General features: G+C 36.1%; 1 protein-coding gene across 10 annotated transcripts in view; it reads left to right on the forward strand.

Moving 5' to 3' along the window:
• mapk10 (mitogen-activated protein kinase 10) overlaps positions 1-19,342 on the forward strand; it is a 402,326-nt gene that overhangs the window by 170,736 nt on the left and 212,248 nt on the right. For all 10 annotated transcript variants that reach the window (XM_051928085.1, XM_051928087.1, XM_051928086.1 and 7 more), the window contains one exon: positions 13,357-13,526. In XM_051928085.1, the coding sequence (XP_051784045.1) occupies positions 13,357-13,526 (170 nt within the window). The remainder of the gene's footprint in view (positions 1-13,356; positions 13,527-19,342) is intronic.

Here is a 19,342-nt window from a genome sequence, read left to right on the forward strand (position 1 = left end):
CTTACCACTGTTTATAAGGTATTATAGTATATAACTTCTCCCCTCCTTCCCTTCTACATCAATAACCTCAGGCAATTACGTGTAGTAAAATTCAAGCAGGAGTTAAGTTACAATTTAAACAATGTGTTATTGGTAATATTCATAAATAATAACAATATGCAAAGTATATTTGTATATTGGCTACCATACAACCTGATATATGGTGATGTGTAGTTCATGCGGCACATAGACTTGTTAGTTACTTAAAAATGTCTCTAGTTAAGGCATCATTTGTGGTCAGCTTTCTTCAGAACAGGCCTCATGCCTGTCTCAATATGGCTGCCGAGTTGTGCTCTTTATTGTTTTGTCCTTTTCAGTTCATGCATCAGTTTGGTAAGAGAGATAGAGAGAGAGGGTGAGATAAAGCAAACAAATTTATGGGTTTTCTGTCCAACCCCTACAGCCAATAGGGCGTCATGGTACTTAAAGGCTTTTGATACAAGCCAGTTCCAAACAGCCATACTTCAGACCAATGGAGGAATAGAATACCTTCACACCTGCCCTCCAAACCATATGTTAAGGTAAAGCTTGGCAGTTAGGCAGCCTGGCTTTGTGTGGGGGTTGAGAGACTTCAGAGAAATGTTTACCAAACTTGTTTCAAGCACTTCCCCAACTTTGTCGTAAAATTCACTTTCCTGACTTAGTTTTGCTTAAGTTACAAATAAAGACATACAAAATATTTATCATCTTGTATGCAAAATATCACATCACAACAGATGTGTATGTGTGATTTTATTAATATTAACCTGTAATCTTGGGCTAAAAGTTGTTCTAATAATTTTGTATCTGTATTTATGAAGGAAATTGTCTGATAAACTGAGCATTCTGTTGAGTCTTTGCACTGTTTTTAAAGCAAAGTGATCAAAGTGCTGGACTTAATTTAGTATAAGTAATGGTTGCAGTTAACATCTGTGAGAATGGGGGTGATAAATAAGTAGAAACAAACACATTTTAGCAGCAATTAATCTGGACCCAGGGATTTCCCACAATTCATTGACTCTAAGGCATTTAATGCAGATTGTGTAATAGAATCTAATTCATCAATATCAGCTTCTTACAGTTTAGGAAAGGGCAGTGTTTTTTTTTTTAAAAGGACTTTCATTTTTTGTACTAAAAAGGTTTAGATTTTTTAGAAACAATTTACAAAAGTATTCATCAAAGTGGTTACATTCTCAGATTTTGAGCATAATCTTTAAAAAGGCTACATGTCATTTCAAGAAAAAAAAGGAAATTCAAAAAATGTTTTTAAAATACAGTAACAATATTTTGTATGTGTTTGAGCTGAATACGTTACATGTATTTCTTAAGCAATCAAAACTCTTATTTTGTTGAAGAATTAACAGAATTATGGTTATGGGACTCTTGCACTTGGGATTCTTTATAATGTTCAGACTGAGCTGTACAGTGATTGATTAGTTCTATGGAAATGGTCAGATGGAAGTAGCTGAGCTTGTAATTGTGCTCTCCTTGTCTGGCTCCAACACTGATCTCTTTGTGCAGTTGCAAGGACATCCTTACTAAGAAGGTAAGGTTTCAAGGTCATGAGATGAGAGAAATGGGGAAGCGGTCGATATTATGTTAAACTAGAGGAAAAATAACTTTAATTTTAAAGAAACTGGTTATTCTCGGAGGTTTTATGATGAATAAGTATTGTAAACCTGTTGCTGTTGACATCTTTTTGTAAGCTGTAATAAAATGTCAACCATTTTTGTTTCAGTTTAATAGATGTTAATTATTTATTCTTTTCTGCATTTTTCTTTCTGTGATATTTTTTGCAATGCCACAGGCATGAATTTATAATATAGCCCTGGGTATGTACGACTAATGCATATGCTCCCTATGTTTCACTATTTCTGTTGTGTAAGATCTTCATATTATGGATATTCAGCTGAGGAATGTATCTCTAACCATTTTCCAGATTTTCCATTACAGAATCATAGACAAGCAGAACACACACTGGCAATATTTTGTCTCAGGGCACAATCACATACACCACCACTTGTTTCCGCTGAGCTTGTCTGGAGTTACCATTAAACCTAACCTATTTACTATCGTGTTTTCTTTGAAATATGAGAGTGAGCTAGCACCACCAGAGCAAATCTGTGAAGACATGACTAACTGTGTTGTGCCAGATGCTGTCGGTAAGAGCTCCAGTTCTCAGCAACCCTAAATCAGAATAAGTATGTTCAAGAAATGGATGAATGGGTAAATGGTTATTTATTCATTTTCTAAATCACTTAATCCAAATTCTAATCATCACCACATATTGACCCTTACCATGACACCTTCTAGAATAACACCATCCCTTCATCGAAATAAATTCCAGAAGATGATGAAGAAAAATGCTAGTGAAACTTACCAAAGGGTGACAAAGTCATTCTTATGGCTCTGGGATTCTGCCACACCACATCAGGATCCATTATCTTAAATAGTGGGCCTAGCAGTGATTCCTTCAAGGAGCCACAGAGGGTCCTAGATAAATGTCCAGAAAACTGCAGGATTTTCTAGCCTTAGCTAAGGTCTGTGTTCATGACTGAGTAAAAATGGGATTCTTTTAAGAGTAGCAAGATTTTCTATCTGACAGTAACATCAGTGGTCACCTTGCATTTCCATGGATATGCCTGGATGATCAACAGGCCTTTTGGAATAATGGAATGGTTCTTTGAACAGATAAGTCAAAACTCATTTAAATGACACAGATTTTAAAGTTTCTGGTGTAAAGCTAATACTGCATTAGACAATGAACATCATACCTATAATAAAATATGGGGATGGTAGTGTGATGGTGTGGAGATGGTTTGCTGCCACAGGACCTGGAAGATGTGCCATTATTGGAGGAACCATGAATTCTGCACTTTACCTGAATATTTTTGAGAATGTCCAATCATCTGAAGCTGAAACAAAATTAGGTTATGCAGTAGGAAAATAACCGAAAACAAAAGTCTTATCTTCAACTCAATGGCTCAGATGAAACAAAATGCATGTTTAGGAGTGACCCAGTCAATGCGAAAGACTGATGTCAAATTTTAGGAAATTATTGCTGCTTAAGGTGTTGCAACTGTGTTTTGAAACTGTGAGGACAGTTACTTTTTCACATAGGTGATAGTGGTTTTGGATAACAACAGTGTTCCCTAAATAAAGAAAGTGATAATTTAGAAACTTTGTTTTGTGTTCACTCATGCTGTAATACTGCATTTTGTCTAAATATGCAAAAATAGCACTGTACATTTCACAGCACTGTAGATTGATTGCACAGATATTCAATACAAATTTCCACACATGCTGCCAGCATACTGATGGCTTAATCGAAAATGTAAAGACTGTTTTTCATTTACTATCATTAAAGCAACAGCTCTATATTAATAGAATTAAGCAGAGAGTCCTATAATATACTATAAATGAGCATATATACTAAATTATCAGTCATTTAATAACAAAAAAGTTATAATAAACAGTGATACCACCATCATCCATACAACTGTACACTGACACAGCTGACAGCCATCCTGCACAATAAATCAGCTTTTTCTTTCTTAATGTAAACATTCATCCTGATCAGAAGTACTTTCCAAATTAAAGATAGAACTGAACCATTTGTTAAAAGTTAACATGAATTCTGATTACTTGGAAGACCCCGATTTTTCTGAAAAAATGCTCACAACTGCCAAATTGAGTTTCCTAATTAAATAAGCATGAAAGCAATTGTGTTTCCAACAAAATGCCTGGTTTTAACTCTTGATTCAAAACCACTGTTATGTTCAACTCTGAAAGGTTCAGAACAGTGGTGTCTTTTCAGTTTCCTTCATTATTTCATCTGTATACCAAACTTTTCACTTAGTCACTCCAGAATTGAATGGATGAAGTGTACTCTGTATTTTAACTCATAAACAATGAAAGGCAATGAGAAAGAAATTTAGTAAGCATAAACGTGATTCATATTTTCTTTCCAAGTTTGAGTACATCATGGACCAGAGTGCATATTGGTTTCTAATTAATCCCGTTGCTTTTCCCTATTTTTGCTTTCTTAGAAAAACAGAAATAGACTTACATAGAAATTAAGTGTTTTTTTGTATATTTGATATAGTTGTAAACCATTAAACCGTATCAAATAAAGTGTAATTTAAATTTGATTAAAATTAAACAGAGGAAACATCAGGTTAAAAAGTGTGCATCTTCTTTGTAACCGCAAGCCTAAATTTGCTCAGATGCTAAATTTTAACTCGGTCAGGAAGACAGTTTGTTGATGGATTCCTCCTGTGGCTGAGGTTAATGGATCATCTTTTTCACATGTTTCTGTGGAAATAAACAAATACCCACTCCAACCAAATATTTCACAATATGGTAGAGCCCTTAAAAACATAGTTACAGAATCAACGCATAGTCATGCTAAGCATGTCTGAGATCGGAAGCACCGGTTTGAGGAAGAGTACAAAATAATTTTAAAAGGCTTAAAATTAAAAGAAATGTCATTATTAGTGAAGCTATGGCAAAACTATTATTTGAATGAGTTATAGAAGCTGGTACCTACAATAAAATGAATCATCAGTTTCTAAGATATTCCCCCCCAATGGAATGTGACAAAAGAATATGGACGAAAAATCACTACTGATAGAAGTTTTAAAGGTCTGTAGTCTGGTAAGGTTACGTTTTTGTTTTTGTTTTGAATGCTCTTACTGTGAGGCGTTATGAAAATCCAACACTACAAATCAGCTTGGTCACACGATTCACATTAAATTCCATGCAATTCACCCCTGGCCAAATTACATATTTTGTTGATATTTAAAGAAGAAAGTGGTAAATAAAACTTCAAAAGCAATTAAGCTAAAACAATGGCATTTTTATGGAAATGTTAATGTATAATTATGATTTTTGATGAACTGAAAAAATGTAAAAATTTAAAATAAATAAACATGGCTTTTATAAAATTTTGGGGCGCACCTTCTGTTGTAAGGTCTCAAAGCTCATTAGGTGTTAGTCTGATGAAGAACTATCACTAAAAATTGTCAGCTAATGACAATTCCAGAGCCCAACAAATTCTTTGACTCCTCAAACAAAGTGCAACACTCAAGAGCCACAGGCTGTTCTAAGCAACTGACTGAGGATCTGAAAATTAAACTAATTGATGCCTACAAAGCAGGGGAAGGCTATAAAAAGATATCAGAATGCTTCTACCTAGCAATTTCCACAGTCTGAAATGTCATTAAGAAATGGCAGCTAAGGGGAAGTGTGGAGGTCAAGACAAGATATGGAGGACCAAGAAAACTGAAAGGTAGAACAGCAGGAAAGCAAAGTAAAATCCTTATATGACTGCAAAGGACTTAGGTAGTTTTAACTGAGAAAGGAGTGGTGCTGTACTGCTCTTCTGTGCAGCGTTACTTACAGACAAGACCTTCATGAAAGAGGCATCAGAAGGAAACCTTACCTGCAATCCTGTCACAAAAAAAGTGTACAAAACAACATCTGTAAAAGACAGAAGCATTCTGGGACCAAGTGTAGTGGATAGATGAGTTTACAATTGAATCACAAAAGGTTTATTTTGGAGGAAAAAAATGTAGCATTTTAAGAAAATAACACCTTGCCAACTGTTAAGTACAACGGGTTGATCCTGTGGAGCTAGGCACAGGAAACATTATGTGAATACATGTAAGAATGGATTCCACTAAGTACCAACAAATCGATGAGGATAATACCAGACAGTCAAGCAGGAAACTGAAGTTGAAAAAAGGATGGATTCTACAACAAGGCAATAATTCAAAACAATTCAAAATCTACTATAAAGTACCTTAGGAAGCACAGTCCTCACAGTCTCCAGACTCTTAAATGTGTTAGGCATCCAAGGCTGCCCTAAGATATCTAACAGCTGCAAAAACTTTCCTAAACAAGAATCCAGAGAATCATAGCTGGCTTTTAAAAATGTTTGCCCAAAATTTTACAAAGGCCACATGCACTTTTATTTTTTTTAGTTAATCAAATAAATCATTACTGTATATTAACATTTTCTTTAAAATACCATTGTTTTAGTTTGTTTACTGTCAAAGTTGTATTTACATTTTTTTTTTACTTCAAACGTTAATGAAATTTGTCATTTGGCCTGGAGTGTCCAAACATTTACATGGAACTTTTTTGTGCATTTTACTTTTGCATGCAATTCTGGCAGTTTTATCAAGACTGACTGTAAATGGGATAAAAATGTCTATGTCCTTGTTAAAAAAACTGATGCTGGGAAGATGCCTGTGTTTCAAAGGAGCACTAATGCAAGGCACACTGCCAGAGCAAATGAAGAAGGTGTCATTTAGTAGCTCATTCCGATTCTTGAGATTAATCACATGGTGAGGCAGGACTTTAAAACTGCATCACTAGAGCTGTTATGTGTAGAGGAGTGAAGAAGTATCACAAGATATAACCTAAAATATTACTTGCTGCTATATCTTTCTTCAGTAATGTACTGACGTAGGTGAAAATGCATTAGATAAAAGAGTTTTTTTTGTAATTTTCGTTTTATTTTTAATATTTTCTTCTCTTTTTTGTTATTGGTGTGCTACACCAATATAATTTTGTAACAATGTTTTTTCAAGACAATGTAGTTTAAAATATATAATATATATTTGCATCCTTAGGTGTTTTTTCTGATTGTATTACATTAGCTTTTGCAGTAGTCAAAATGTTATAATCAATTACTAATTTTGCATCCCCATTTCTTGTAATATTTCATCATTACAGTATTACAGAAATCATCTAGTATTTAAATTGTGTCACTTTTTGTATTTCATCCTGATGTGTTTTGAATTTTGATGTCTTGTTTTGATTTTTCATTGCTTCTTCATGGACACCTCCAGTTTGTGGTGCTGGATTCAATTCATTACCAGGCAGAATAATTTAAGCATGTGCTGGTGGCTCCACTTAGCTAAAAAAAAAAAATTAAGGATGTGTGCACAACGGAGTGTCTGAACTTTGACTGCAAAGAACAGTCCCTTTTGAGAGGCTTAGCACTCAAGCAAGCAAGCAAGTAATCACTGCTGGACAGAATAAGCACACATATAACTGAGTGTGTAGAGTGAGCTCTGAGAGGGCAATGTCTTGAACCACTCAGTTCCCCTCTCTTTGTCTTCATTAAGCATTAGTTTCCCTTCCTTCATATTGTCTATGTGATTTACATTTGATTGCGTTTAGAAGTGTGGCCTGTGAAAATGCTGAACATTTTGAAAATATAATTTGTAGTAGTAGAAAAAAATCCTTGGCATATCTCTGATGTGCAAGATATTTATGAAAGCAGCAAATAAGTCATGTTTTCACATTTGAAATTGCAGCATTGTTTTTCCCTATTAGAAATGATATATTATTTGTAGTGCTGGGCAACGATTAAAATTTTTAATCATGATTAATTGCATGGTTGTCTGCGATTAATCATAATTAATCACAATCACAACACTCACATTGTTATGTACAAAATTCAATAATGAACTCAAAGGTAGTGTATTGCATGTATTTGGTTTGCAAACACTTTAAACAAATAAGGTGCTTTTTAACAGCAGTATTCCCTTTACATAGTAGCAGTTAAAATCCATCCATCCATTATCCATCCATCCATCCATTATCCAACCCGCTATATCCTAACTACAGGGTCACTGGGGTCTGCTGGAGCTGATCCCAGCCAATACAGGGTGCAAGGCAAGAAACAAACCTCGGCAGGGTGCCAGCCCACCGCAAGCAGTTAAAATATTTCTTGTAAATCTCAACTTAAACATTAATGTAATCAAATCAGATATAAAACCAAAGCTGTCTGCCACTGCCAGGGCATTAACGTTTTATCTAGTTTGTTATAGAAAAACAAGTTACCCTCAGAGTCCTGAGCCACGATTACACGGCACCTTCTGAGCAACAGCAAGTTAACATTTCTAAATCTGTTTTCTTTTTTATCTGAACAGATACCAGCAGAAACATTTTCTTTTATTAGGGAGCAGCATAAACAGTCTATGTTCAGTAGCAACTCTTTGAGGGCTAATATTTTTTCCAAAGAACTCAGTTTTCTGAAAAGTGCACAAAGCAGTGGTTTCACACATAAATCAACATAAAATGTCTGTTGCTGCCATTTTTCCCTGCTGTCGGCACCTGTTTGCAGCAGCAGTGGCTCGACAGCCAGCAGGAATACATGGTGGGCTGGCTGCCTGGCTGTCTTTGTGAGACAGGTGCACTCGGGTGACAGTTGCAGTGAGATGCAGTATGGTTTATACCTCCTGTCATCGTAAGTGTCTGTCTTCCCAGATGAACATTGCCATAGGTGCATCAGTTACACGAACGTGTTCAGCACCACGATCAGCTGAGGACCAATCAGCTGATGCCGGTACCTCACTTTCATTTTCGATCTACATCTCCAGATCACTTGTTTCAAAATCGGAGTCCGACAAATCAGAGTCCGATTCAACGATAATATGAAAAAGTTCTGCCTTGAGCATTCACTTTGGTATCTCTCCACATGCCATTTTAGAAGCTGTTTGCTCTTCGCTACTCATGCACTTGCTGGGAATCAAGGTCAAATCAACAAAGCTAACTTTCTTTCTAGCAAAAGCATATCGAAAAGTGCTGTAACAAGAAGATCACTGATCTCTATCGATAGCTAGTGAGACTGAGACTAATAATAATAAAAAAAACTAAGTTAACGGGCGATAAAATAATTGTCGGCGTTAATTAATTAATGCATTAACGCGATAATGTGTTAACTTTCCCAGCCCTAATTATTAGCTGTTAAAACCATTATAAGTAAATGACAACAATTAATGATGACCTATATGCAGACAAATGCTTTTTAGCTTTGTACACACTGGGTTTATTTACAGTCACCAGTCAACTAGACCTGCACATTAGGATTTAGAAAGAAAAGGGAAACATCATGAAGAATCCACAAAGATGTGCCAGGATGGGATTTTGAAAATTTAATGAGTTTTAGGTTTTCAAAGAAAGCATATCAGAGTCACCAACTATAAAATAAAGCAAAGTGACCAAAATGAGTGAGTGGTGATTATAAAAGCACACACTTTTTCTTTAAATGACTTGGTGGGGTGGCCCTCAAACGCACCCCATGTGTAAAAACACCAAAAATGTTATTTCAATTGCAATCATGTTTTTGTTATCCTATGCAATTAAGTATGACATTTCATCCCATGTAATTAAGTACTTTTCTTGAACAGTTATACATTTAAAATAGAGAAAAAGCCATTGTTCTTGTTTTAAAGATTTCAAGAGTCTTTCAAAAAACTCTATTGGCTTACTTGAGTATGCAGCATGTCTAGTATTACAAAGCCTTTTTAATTGTGTGGGCTTCATACTCATTTGCCAAATATTAGTTGCAAATTAAACAGATTGTTTGCTATTCATCATGTTTAAATTTAAAAGTGAATCATTATTGCAAGAACGATTCATTGTATATCCTCTTTTTGTATGTGCAGGTGTAATTTTACTTGTTTCTTATGTATTTTTTTTACTACATTCTGTTATACCTGGATCCATGGCATCAACATCTTTTTCTGTTGTGTCTTTCTTTCTTACAATTAACCTTTTGTCCATAATTAAGATTAATTGCATTATAAATTTCAATCATATAAAAGGTTCATAATACATAGAAATGTCAATCCTGTCACTCGCTATCGTCTACATACATAGAGCTGCACTCATACACTGTGTGGCTGCCAGGGGATAAGAGAAATCAGCAGTAAAATTTTGGTGCATATTCCCATTAAATATCAAAGAAGCGTCCAACAAATGAACTTTTGAGTTGTTGTATAATCCCTCTTACACCTTAATACTGGCAAATATTGCAGTGGAAAAGCTGTAACCCTATTAGCCTTATCTACGGTTTTATTTGTTTCAAACTTTCTGTGAACCCCTAAAATTTTTAGGTGACCTCCTAGTTTAAGAAGTGCTGATCTGTACCACAAAACTATCAGGTTTTTACCCAAACTCACCTTCAGGCTCACTTGACTACTGGTAGAGTAGCATTTTCACTCTGAATTTGAAGTCAGTTCTGGGGTTGTCTGTAGTGGCACTGGTGTCAGAAGAACCCCTATAAATTTCACAGCTGCCAGGTGACAGAACAATTAATCTTTGTGATCCTTTGTTTAATTTGCAAAGTAAAGAGTAGACCTTAATCCATGTTTTTGGACTTTAAATAGGTAGTTAGGTCCTTTGTTGCAGCCTCTCTCCTTCCATCTGTTGATAGGCCTATCTATCTTCCTGCCAGATCTCCATGGCTTTCCTCATGGTGTGTTTCCTTCTTCTCTTTTAAACGGGTTACTGTTCCTTTGTGGCTTGTGTCAGGTAGAAGAGACTTTTTTTTAAATTTATGAGTATGTAGACACTCCAGTTGAACTATCTCCAGTATCATATCTCTGCCCATTTACTTACTTTGCTAGCTGGAAATAGTTACATTATTTGAAGTATCTGGTGCAACAGGGCTGTCAAATGCAATGAACTTGTAAAATCCTATTGCAAAAATACTTACTAAATCGAGTTAATATAAATATACCAAAAAATAGATTTTTGTATTTAGAATTTTCTTTACAGCAACATTTGTTTATATAGCACATTTCATACAAAAATGTAGCCCAAGTTGCTTTACAAGATGACAAAGAAAAAGTTACAAGACAAGAAAAATAATTAAGATAAGGCAATCATATTAAAAAATAAGTAACAACAAAACAAGATAAGGTCAAATGAAAACAAAGGCAAAAAACGACTCCAGTTAGGCTGGAGAAAAAACAATCTGCTGGGGTTCCAAGGCCAAAAGACTGCCTATCCCCCTCTGGTCATTCTAACTAAATGTTCCTAAAAATCAGACCTCTTTGTTTTCATGCTTCACATGATAGGATTCTGATGAAGTTGGTCTCATGGACAGCTGAAGCATACCTGCCTTAATTCCATTAACTCAGGAGTCTGCAAGGTGCTTGGATCAGGTGTTGATGGCGTAAATCGCCACAACAGAAGAACGGGAGAAGACTGCAGAGAATAGTGGGGATTAGTAAAGATTGTGGATCCCTGAAGAATATGATCATTCTATACCCATACAGTCCATTAAGAATAAAATTGAAATGTAGCCTTGAAAGAGCCTTATTAAAAGTATGGGTTTTTAGCAGTTTTCTAAAATTTCTATAGGTAAAATATTCCAGATTTTAGGTGCATAACAGCAAAAAGCAGCCTCACCACTTCTTTTAAGCCTGGCTGTTGGAATTATAAGCAGACCTCTATTTGAAGATCTAATTATGACTTGGAGTGTACAGGGACAGGCATTCCATAATATAGTACAGAGCAAGATTATTTAAGGCTTTATAAACCCATGGTAGTATTTTAAAGTCAAGTGTGAATGACACAGGAAAACCAATATAACAACGCTAAAAGTGGCCAGATGTGCTTAGATTTTATTTTTCTACTTAAGATTCTGGCTGCAGCATTCTGCAATAATTGCAACCTATTGATGTCATTCTAAGGTAGTCCTGTTAGGAGTGCATTAGAGTAATCTACTCGACTAAAAACATAAATGTGAATTAATTTTTCAGCATCTTGTAAAGTTATAAAAGGTCTAACTTTTGCTAATATGCGATTTAAAATTTAGGTCAGAGTCAATAGTTACCTGTAAATTCGTTACCTCTGCCTTGATTTTTAAACCTAAGGGATCAAATTTATTTTTAATGTCCTCACTAAATCCATGCTTGCCAATCACTAAGATTTCTTTTTTTCCCTTATTTAGCTTAGCTCACTAAAAAGTTGAAGCTAAAATTTTAGTCAATGTGGAATGTTTTGCACTTAAAAAAAATACAAAGGCAAAGCTGTCCCTGATATCTACCTTTCCTCTGATTAAACTTGAACTAATTGAGGGTATTAATAGGTTCTTCCAAAATTGTGCTGGATTCTGTTTGTTCATCTACAAAATTGCATTCATGTCCTTCTACCCTTCACAGACAGGATTCCACACTCACTAGATGAAACAAGGGGGCTTGTGTACTACATCAGCCACACCAAGCAGGCTTCAAAACAGCTATTCATTTTTATAACATTTGAAATGTACGGTACATTAGGCTCCAAACCCATAATCACCCACACCCTCCTGAAAACAAAAACATAAAGTCTAAATTTAAAGGATGATTTATAAAAGGAGTGAGACTGTGCTGTCTAAGAACAATATTGTCTGAATTGGCCAATCTGGTACCCATACATGTAGTGAAATAGGCATCTTTCCAGAAATTTGTGATTCAAAATGGATAGGACTTGAAACGATTCAGATGCTTTGAGTCAGTTCTAAGAATGCCAAGAAAAAAACAGGCTCCATCACTCTTTGGTATGCTGTGCAGCTGTTCAGTCCTTATTAAAAAGGAATGGAAGGTCTATTTGCCTGTAAAGAAATGTGTGCTAAGTTGTAGTCAAAAACAAGATGAGAATCATAAGCAGAAAATTTTCTTAGAGTGAATTTTGTTTTACTTTATGAGCTGTTGTAATTTTAGGATGTATGCAATCCTATTTTAAAAATGAAGATATGATACCACTCGTCAAGAAGTGCTATAAGCATATGACAGGCAACAAATGTTCTGGAAAACGTTACTGTGCACATAAGAAACAACCAGGAAACATAGCAACATGATGACATCACTGCAAAAACAATAACATATTTCAAAAGAAGAAGAAATGAATAACAGTCAGAAATATAAAAAATGAACTACACAGATATCAAGTGCGTTTGTAGGAAAGCTCACATCACATTTCACAACCAGCTTTAGTTGATTTTAGGAAGCAAAAAAAGAGAGAACAAGGGAGAATATACTGTATATGTAAGTGGCATGCAATAGTTATCATACCTCATTAGAAAAGCCCAAAGACATATTTCTTTCCAGCTATGTTAACACTAGAAAGGTCAACACCAGAGTTCATCAACAGCTGGTAGAATTTTTTTTACAGATGAGAGAAACTTGTCATTTTTTTCTAAAATCTTTTTCCACCTGCTCCATAGTTCTTTTTTTAAATGAACAAAGAATTTGTTTTGTGACTTTCCCCTTGGGAATAATAAAGTATCTATCTAATCTAATCTATCTAATTTATCTTTAGCATATCATTATTTGAATTCCATCAAGTGTTTTATGATGTTGAAAAACCAAAGAAAGAACACAGCATGATAACTATAAAAAACAATTTGTTATATTACAGTGTAATATGTGTTATACATATTGTCATGTTTCTGCACTGTTTTTAGGTTAATCTGATTTTAGTAATGTTTGCTAAATAATAAAAATGTCTTCTTTTATAGGCTAATTGTGCTCATATTTCTTTTATTAATAGGGATTTGGTAAACAAGTGGATGTTTCATACATTGGTAAACATTACAACATGAGCAAAAGCAAAGTGGACAACCAGTTCTACAGTGTGGAAGTAGGAGACTCCACCTTCACTGTTCTAAAACGATACCAGAACCTCAAGCCTATTGGCTCTGGAGCTCAGGGAATAGTTTGGTAAGTGAAGTTTGTCATTTAGGTTGCTTAGTACATTTTTCCCTTGTACTGTTTTTATATTAGAGGCATGTGGTGTTGTATTTATTGTGTTGTCTGGAATTTAGTAAGTGATGCTAAAACAAACAAACAAGTTAATAAGAAATGGGGCAAGAAAGCTCTGCATTATGTGTAAGATGGGTGCACTCTTCAGTCATCACTGAACTTAGAATGAGCCAATACTAAATGATGCAGAAAAGGTCGTTAATTTCAATAAAGCACAAAGAAAGGTTGAACAGAAGGAGAAACACAAGAAGGGGGCACTGCTGACAGCAGTCTGCACAGGTAAGTCAACCCCCTAGTGACATGCTATGCACGCCTCACCTTTTCTTCTTCTGTTATTGAAGGTGCTCCTCTGTTTAGCCAAAGCCTCTTAGGCGAGAATCATTGTCCAGGATAGTAAGCAATGTCTTAAGTGAGCTTTGGCCTTTTTAATCAGTCTATTTAGTATGTTGGCATTGCCTGCACTAATGCAATTTCCCTAGCACATACATCAGCTAACTAAAAAGTGGTAGAAAATATGTAAGAGTGGCCTGCATACACCAAACGTCCTCAGCCTCCTCAGGAAATAGAGGCAACTCTGACACTTCATGTATACAGCCTCTGTGTTGGTACACCACTCAAGCCTGTAATTTAGATGCATTGTGAGATATTAGTATTTCCTGGCCACATCCACATTTTCATCATCAATGAGAACCAGGCAAAGAGTCTTTTTTACCCTCCTAAAGTCTACAATTATCTCCTTTATCTTAGTTATTTTGAGGTTTAGATGCTTCAATTTGCACCACCTATTCAACAAAGTCCTTCACTAGTGCCCTGTATTCATTCTCCTGGCCATTATTGATACATCCAACTATGGATGTATCCTCAGAAAATGTATGCAAATGTCATGATTCAGTATTGTATCTAAAGTCTTACTTGTTTAGCATAAACAAATGAAAGCCAGTACAGTTCCTTCTGGAAACCGTGTGCTACTCACGACCATGTCAGATATGTAGCTCTTAAACCTCACAAACTGTGGTAGACTGGAAACCCTGTGCTACTCATGACCATGTCAGATATATAGTTCTTAAACCTCACAAACTGTGGTAGACTATCATTGACCAGAACTTCTACCCTAACAGTTTGGGCTATAACTTGTTAAATGCACTAGAGAACTCAAAACACAATATCCTTACCCAGCTACCCTCTTTCTCCAGATGGGAGTCAGTTCTTTTCAGCAGATGGATAACAGAATTGTCCACCCCTATGCGGTCCTGGTCGGCAAACTGCAGGAGGGTCAGGTGCCATTCTGATCAGAGGTTGCAAGTATGGCAATGTGAAGTCAGAGCTAATGATCAATAGCCATTTAAGAATTTCACCTGAGCTATCTTGGAGACTGGTACCACACAAGATGTTTACCATACAGCAGGGAACTTTGAAGGATTAGACTTGGATTGAAGCTACCCTGAAAAACTGCACTCTATTACTCAGTGCCAGTTTTGTATTGACTGAGTTTCTATATTTTTTTCTCCACATGGTCTTCTGTGAAGGTCAATCCTTGGTAGCTGGGAGGTTGGCAGAATGGTTTATGTAAGTGGTTCAAGCTGTTGCATAAGGACATAGACATTGGTAGTTGGTGGGCAGTAGTGTGAACGGAAAGTAGGGGGGTGGTGTCTGGACAGTGGTACATGGTCTTGCAGAGTAATATGGACTGCAGTGGGGGCACAAGAGGAGCTGATCCCAGGAGATTTCTCAGGCACCTAGGTGAGAAATCTGTGAGTAGGATGGCCACAGTCAGACCTTTTAAACAATTGGTTTCACTCATTAGCCCTCTCCATACTTCTCACATCTGATCTGCAATTAACTTATTTTAAGCCTGTGATATTTTTCATTCCTTTTCCTACCTCCCAAATGTTTTTATGCTCCCAGCTTAGCCTGTAGTTCCCTCATGTAGTTTTCTTTAGCCTCCTCAAACTTCTCCTTGTTCTCTGCACGTTGTGCACATTAACATGAACCAGGTAGTGCATGACGGTCACATCATTCTTTATACACCATATGCTAAAATTGTCTGTCACATATACAATTCAAGCCCTGGGTTTTTGGGTGTTTCTGTCTTCAAAAAATTAGCAAATCCCATTTTGACTGAGTTTGGTTAACGTTCTGATATTGGCAACAACTTATTTTGATTTATGACTAAAATTTTATCTCTTGGTCCTTCCTCATTCCTAGCTGAGTCCCTGCCTGTCCTATGTACAATTTATATCTGCCAACAAATTTTGCTGCCACAGCACACCCTCCGTAACATACTATGCCGAATACAGTATGAAATGTCTGTGTACTGTAAAATAATTGAAGATTCACACAAACAAAAATGAACTTAATCTTATAAGAACAGTTCCTGAATTGTATCACGTTAAAATAAATATTTTGATGAAATAAACATGGTTAACTTAACACTTAAGGAGGCAGGACATCAAAGCATCCCATTTTCCTGAATTCTACCAGTGTCAATCACAGTAACATCTGTTTAAATGGAGCAGAAATCCAGGAGCTGCTTCAAGCCGTATAGATTACTGTATAATCTGCGAACAGATTCCCTAGGACCAGGAATCACCAAATTGGTTTACAACTTGGAAAAGGAAGGTAAACTGATATACTTTAACAGATCAAAGAGTTTGAGTGAGGGCATCCATCATATTGACAATCAGCCAATCAAATGTGTGTAACATCATATGTTCCAGAATCCCTCGTGGAATTGTTAAATAAATATGCCTGGTCAGAGTGAAGTCAGGAGAAGAAGACAGAGCAGCATCAGGTGAGGGCGTCAGCAGCGTTAGAAGAAGGCGAGAGATGTGCAACCATTTTTATCTGATTGTCAGCTAAATCATTTCATGAATATCATTTGCTAAATCAACACCGCTCCAGGACATTCATCTGTGACATCTTTATCTTTTCGTAAGCTTTCTCTAAAGACTATATCCAGACTTTGTTATCTATATTTTCTTTTATACTTTCCTCTACTGGTATTACTGTTCTTTAATAAATACCACATTGCTTTTAACTTTCTACACTTTGTTTTTATATCTAGAGTGATTGGAATAATAAGGTAAATATCTAGAGCACCTGGAGCAGTAAAGAAATGCCATTTGATCCGAACTGCGAGGTTTATTGGTCTGAGGGTGCAGAGCTCTATCCAATAATGAACAGTGCGTTAAAGTAAGACATTCACTGGTTGATAAGTGGCCTATAGCCAGGGATGTTGAGCCTTTGTATGTTTAAATATGTTCTTGGAGACCAAATATTACATTTAGGTCTCAGATATATCTAAAATATTGTACGTTGTTCTTGCCGAAGATAAGTAAGTCTCTTGGGGAAGACGGACAGTGCATGTATTATTCATACAGCACTTGTGGGGTGAAGTGGTAGACAATAACGGGCTGAGTATACTTCATTCATACAAGACTTTTGTGGTTAGGGTCGGTGTATATGTGTATATCTATGCATGTGTGTATTACTATTAACGTGTGACAGTAGACCAACCTGGTAACAAACCTAATGAGTACACTTATCCCTGAAGTAAATAAGTAAAGGGTAAGTAGAGGGGGATACCACGATAATACAACTCCCTTATAGAATGGCTTTGAAAGTTATTATCATGTAGTGTCTAAAGTGGAATCTAAGTGACACTTGTAAGCTAAGCTCATGCTTTCCAATATCACTGAGGTTTGGGAGAAACTACATTCCAGTTTAAAGCCAGCTTTTAATGCATTTTGACGGCAGTGTCTCCTGAGGTATGGTGACGAAGACTGCCAGTAACTTGTATGAGACAGCAGAAGCAACTTATATTAAGTTCCTGCAGTATTCCCAAACAATGCTCCTCTGCAGCTCAGGAGATATTGGAATCTTGTTCAGATAGAGATCATGCACTACTGTGCTTCACAATTGATCACTTGCAATCAATCTCATAACTCTAATGAAAGCAAAGAAACTGGAAGACATTGTTGATGGTGACTGTGGCATGTGTGTCTTTTTTTGATATCCCCAACATGTCCTTTATTTGATTATTGTTAAAGATAGATAGATAGATAGATAGATAGATAGATAGATAGATAGATAGATAGATAGATAGATAGATAGATAGATAGATAGATAGATAGATAGATAGATAGATAGATAGATAGATAGATAGATACTTTATTAATCCCAAGGGGAAATTCAGGTAGCCTGAGTTAATAGATAGCCCTTCACATCAGGTCAAAAAACATGAAGCTTGTTCTCTTGCTTAGCCAATACACTGAAGACTGCTGAACAAGAGATGTAAATTTCATTCATTATGTACAATAATAAACATTAAATGAAAAAACAACAGCAAATAACAGCGAGGATGATGGGTGACATATTTTTTTAACCTTGTGTTGAACATGACTCTCATAGTTATTGTGGCTGGCAAAAGAGACAAAGTCAATGTTAAGTTTGCTCCAAGTCTGAAAAAAATCCTGTACCTGGCTGTTAATTTTGTTTAGATTCTATAAATCTTTCGTTCTATCACAATAACCTCATCTTCTTTCTAATCAGCCTATTTTGACTCTCATATCTCACTTTTTGAATGTGCATTTATAAGGTCACACCCTGCAGAGTGAACAGAGTCTTTTTAATTGGATTAGCTGTCAACTTGTCACATAGCCTTGATTGCTCAGAATGAAACCTAGTGAGGCAACACACTTCAAGAGCCTGAGCTTTCTTTTAACATGCTATTGTATAATGGCTTAATGGCCACTCTTATATTGTATTTGGGAACATTTATTGATCTTTTTGTTCATGCATACTGCTCAGAAGAAAAAACATGTTGTGTGGTTTACCTTGGATTATCAGAATTTAAATTAGGATTTGCATTCTCTTAGTTGAGAGGCATCAATCACAAGATATTTTGAAGCTTTTAAGAACTAATTACCTTTTATTTTTTTTCAGTAGACTGGTGTCCTGTCCAGATCTATTTTCTGCCTTGCTTATATTTCATTTAAAATAAGTTAAGGTAATGTGTGTCCTTGATCTGGGAAAAGCAGCCGTAAACATGGAGAGATATTTTCCTTTATGTCAAGTGCAGTAAGTGAATGTTCCCAGGCTTGCTTGTTATTTGATTTACTGCCATCTGTGTTATGCTTCTTTAATGCAGTAGTCCCATCTATAAAAGGTCATTATTATATCAGATTAGACCACCATTTTAAAGTCTCAGCATAGGTCCCCACTGTAGAATTATAACTTCAGTTACATCCAGTGGCTTTGATTGTTAATTTTATTACAACTTTAATATTCTCCTCAAATGCAGGTACAGGCTTAAATAGAATTGTATCTCACTGTGGTGAAGTGTGTCTGTGGTCCATGGCATGACCAGCGGACTGGAGCAGGAACAAGATTTTTTAAAATAGTATTGCTAAGGCTTTGAGTGTAGATGAGTGCAGGCAAGACAAGCGACCATGGAGTGCTGAATGTGGGAATGGGCTGATTAAGAATTTGTGTGCAAGAGACCAATCATTAATGTTCAGTGGATTGTTTAGAGTGCCTACACTCATGAGGAGTATAAAATGCCTGAGTCAGGAAGGAAAGAGGGAGAAAAGGAAAAGCCAAGTAGAATTGAAGGGGAAAGCAGAATTGGATGGTTGAGCCTTTATGGATGAGAGATGGTGTTTAGGGATGCCGTACAGTGAAGTGAGGGGACCAGCGCTCCAAGGGTGGATTGCTCCTGCTGATCTGTGAAGCAGGAGCATTCAAGGGCACCAAAGACCTGTTATGACCAACTA

This window comes from Erpetoichthys calabaricus, chromosome 5, assembly GCF_900747795.2.
Source record: "Erpetoichthys calabaricus chromosome 5, fErpCal1.3, whole genome shotgun sequence".
Classification (NCBI taxonomy): Eukaryota; Metazoa; Chordata; class Cladistia; order Polypteriformes; family Polypteridae; genus Erpetoichthys; species Erpetoichthys calabaricus.